Source organism: Coregonus clupeaformis, chromosome 28, assembly GCF_020615455.1.
Source record: "Coregonus clupeaformis isolate EN_2021a chromosome 28, ASM2061545v1, whole genome shotgun sequence".
In the NCBI taxonomy this organism is placed as follows: Eukaryota; Metazoa; Chordata; class Actinopteri; order Salmoniformes; family Salmonidae; genus Coregonus; species Coregonus clupeaformis.
Window position 1 is genome coordinate 10,818,114 of NC_059219.1, and position 2,500 is coordinate 10,820,613.

Below are 2,500 nucleotides of genomic sequence, written 5' to 3' on the forward strand. Positions count from 1 at the left end.
CTATTTATCAAGCGTTGGTGCATATGTTTGCAGCACCTTGCGGGTTGATATGCAGCAACGTTCTCTAGCGGGTACTGATAGGCTGAAAGGCCAGGCGGTTCTAGTGGTAATACAACATGTAGACTATTTGAAATGATGACAGCGTGTCTCACCTGCTCTCCCTTGGCCTTTGGTACCACCCTCTTGTCCTCCATGTCACACTTGTTGCCTAGCAGCATTCTCTCCACGTCCTCGTTGGCATGCTGAAACACATCATAGTACAGACTAACTAACCCCAACCCATCATAGTACAGACTAACTAACCCCAACCCATCATAGTACAGACTAACTAACCCCAACCCATCATAGTACAGACTAACTAACCCCAACCCATCATAGTACAGACTAACTAACCCCAACCCATCATAGTACAGACTAACTAACCCCAACCCATCATAGTACAGACTAACTAACCCCAACCCATCATAGTACAGACTAACTAACCCCAACCCATCATAGTACAGACTAACTAACCCCAACCCATCATAGTACAGACTAACTAACTAACTAACCCCAACCCATTATAGTACAGACAAACTAACCCCAACCCATCATAGTACAGACTAACTAACCCCAACCCATCATAGTACAGACTAACTAACCCCAACCCATCATAGTACAGACTAACTAACCCCAACCCATCATAGTACAGACTAACCCCAACCCATCATAGTACAGACTAACCCCAACCCATCATAGTACAGACTAACTAACCCCAACCCATCATAGTACAGACTAACTAACCCCAACCCATCATAGTACAGACTAACTAACCCCAACCCATCATAGTACAGACTAACTAACCCCAACCCATCATAATACAGACTAACTAACCAAAACCCATCATATTACAGACTAACTAACCCCAACCCATCATATTACAGACTAACTAACCCCAACCCATCATAGTACAGACTAACTAACCCCAACCCATCATAGTACAGACTAACTAACTAACCCCAACACATCATAGTACAGACTAACTAACCCCAACCCATCATCGTACAGACTAACTAACCCCAACCCATCATAGTACAGACTAACTAACTAACCCCAACCCATCATAGTACAGACTAACTAACCCCAACCCATCATAGTACAGACTAACTAACCCCAACCCATCATAGTACAGACTAACCCCAACCCATCATAGTACAGACTAACTAACCCCAACCCATCATAGTACAGACTAACTAACCCCAACCCATCATAGTACAGACTAACTAACCCCAACCCATCATAGTACAGACTAACTAACCCCAACCCATCATAGTACAGACTAACTAACCCCAACCCATCATAGTACAGACTAACTAACCCAACCCACAATTGGTGGCTGACTAAATACTTTTTTTCCCCACTGTACGTGGCTTATTGATAACTGTTTCCTACTATAGACAGTTGGCTGTCTAGTGATTATAACATTGTAACTATCCGATGTGAATAGGCAACAATGTTTAATCTCTAAGTGCTACTGAATAAGCTCAACTGAAATGCACCAACTGTTCATGATACACATCCTTACTCTACTCTAGTCTATCAATCCATTACAAATCTTTATACTATACATGACACGGGGGCAGCATATGTAGATCTTGCCACGGGCGGCAGCAGACCTGCTAGGACTGGGCCTGATCTTGCCACGGGCGGCAGCAGACCTGCTAGGACTGGGCCTGATCTTGCCACGGGCGGCAGCAGACCTGCTAGGACTGGGCCTGATCTTGCCACGGGCGGCAGCAGACCTGCTAGGACTGGGCCTGATCTTGCCACGGGCGGCAGCAGACCTGCTAGGACTGGGCCTGATCTTGCCACGGGCGGCAGCAGACCTGCTAGGACTGGGCCTGACCTTGCCACGGGCGGCAGCAGACCTGCTAGGACTGGGCCTGATCTTGCCACGGGCGGCAGCAGACCTGCTAGGACTGGGCCTGATCTTGCCACGGGCGGCAGCAGACCTGCTAGGACTGGGCCTGACCAACACAATTTGCCTCTCATTTCCTTGCGTTTGCGGCGGACCTTGGCCTGCTCAAAGTGAACTGCTCCCTTTGGGAAGTCAGAACTGTCCAACACCTTGGAGCAGCTTGATGCACATCAGCCTCCCTACTTTGTCCTCAGGAAGGAGCCATCTGGAGGCCGGCTTTACTACGTTTTGGAGAAAGAATCCCCTCTCGGTGGGCACACTGGAAACTGAGATAATCAACACAATCGTCGTCAATTTTGTCCAGTCAGGGGACACTTAGCTGAAGTTCCTTATGAGGACGTCACGTCTTGTGTCCAGTCAGCGGACACTTAGCTGAAGTCCCTTATGAGGACGTCACGTCTTGTGTCCAGTCAGGGGACACTTAGCTGAAGTCCCTTATGAGGACGTCACGTCTTGTGTCCAGTCAGGGGACACTTAGCTGAAGTCCCTTATGAGGACGTCACGTCTTGTGTCCAGTCAGGGGACACTTAGCTGAAGTCCCTT

At 48.2% G+C, this 2,500-nt stretch overlaps 1 protein-coding gene across 1 annotated transcript in view; it reads right to left on the minus strand.

The window, feature by feature from the left end:
• Nucleotides 1–2,500, minus strand: part of rab10 (RAB10, member RAS oncogene family) — a 19,927-nt gene that overhangs the window by 4,069 nt on the left and 13,358 nt on the right. Inside the window, exon 4 of the mRNA XM_041852294.2 lies at nt 153–242. Within this exon, the coding sequence (XP_041708228.1) occupies nt 153–242 (90 nt within the window). The remainder of the gene's footprint in view (nt 1–152; nt 243–2,500) is intronic.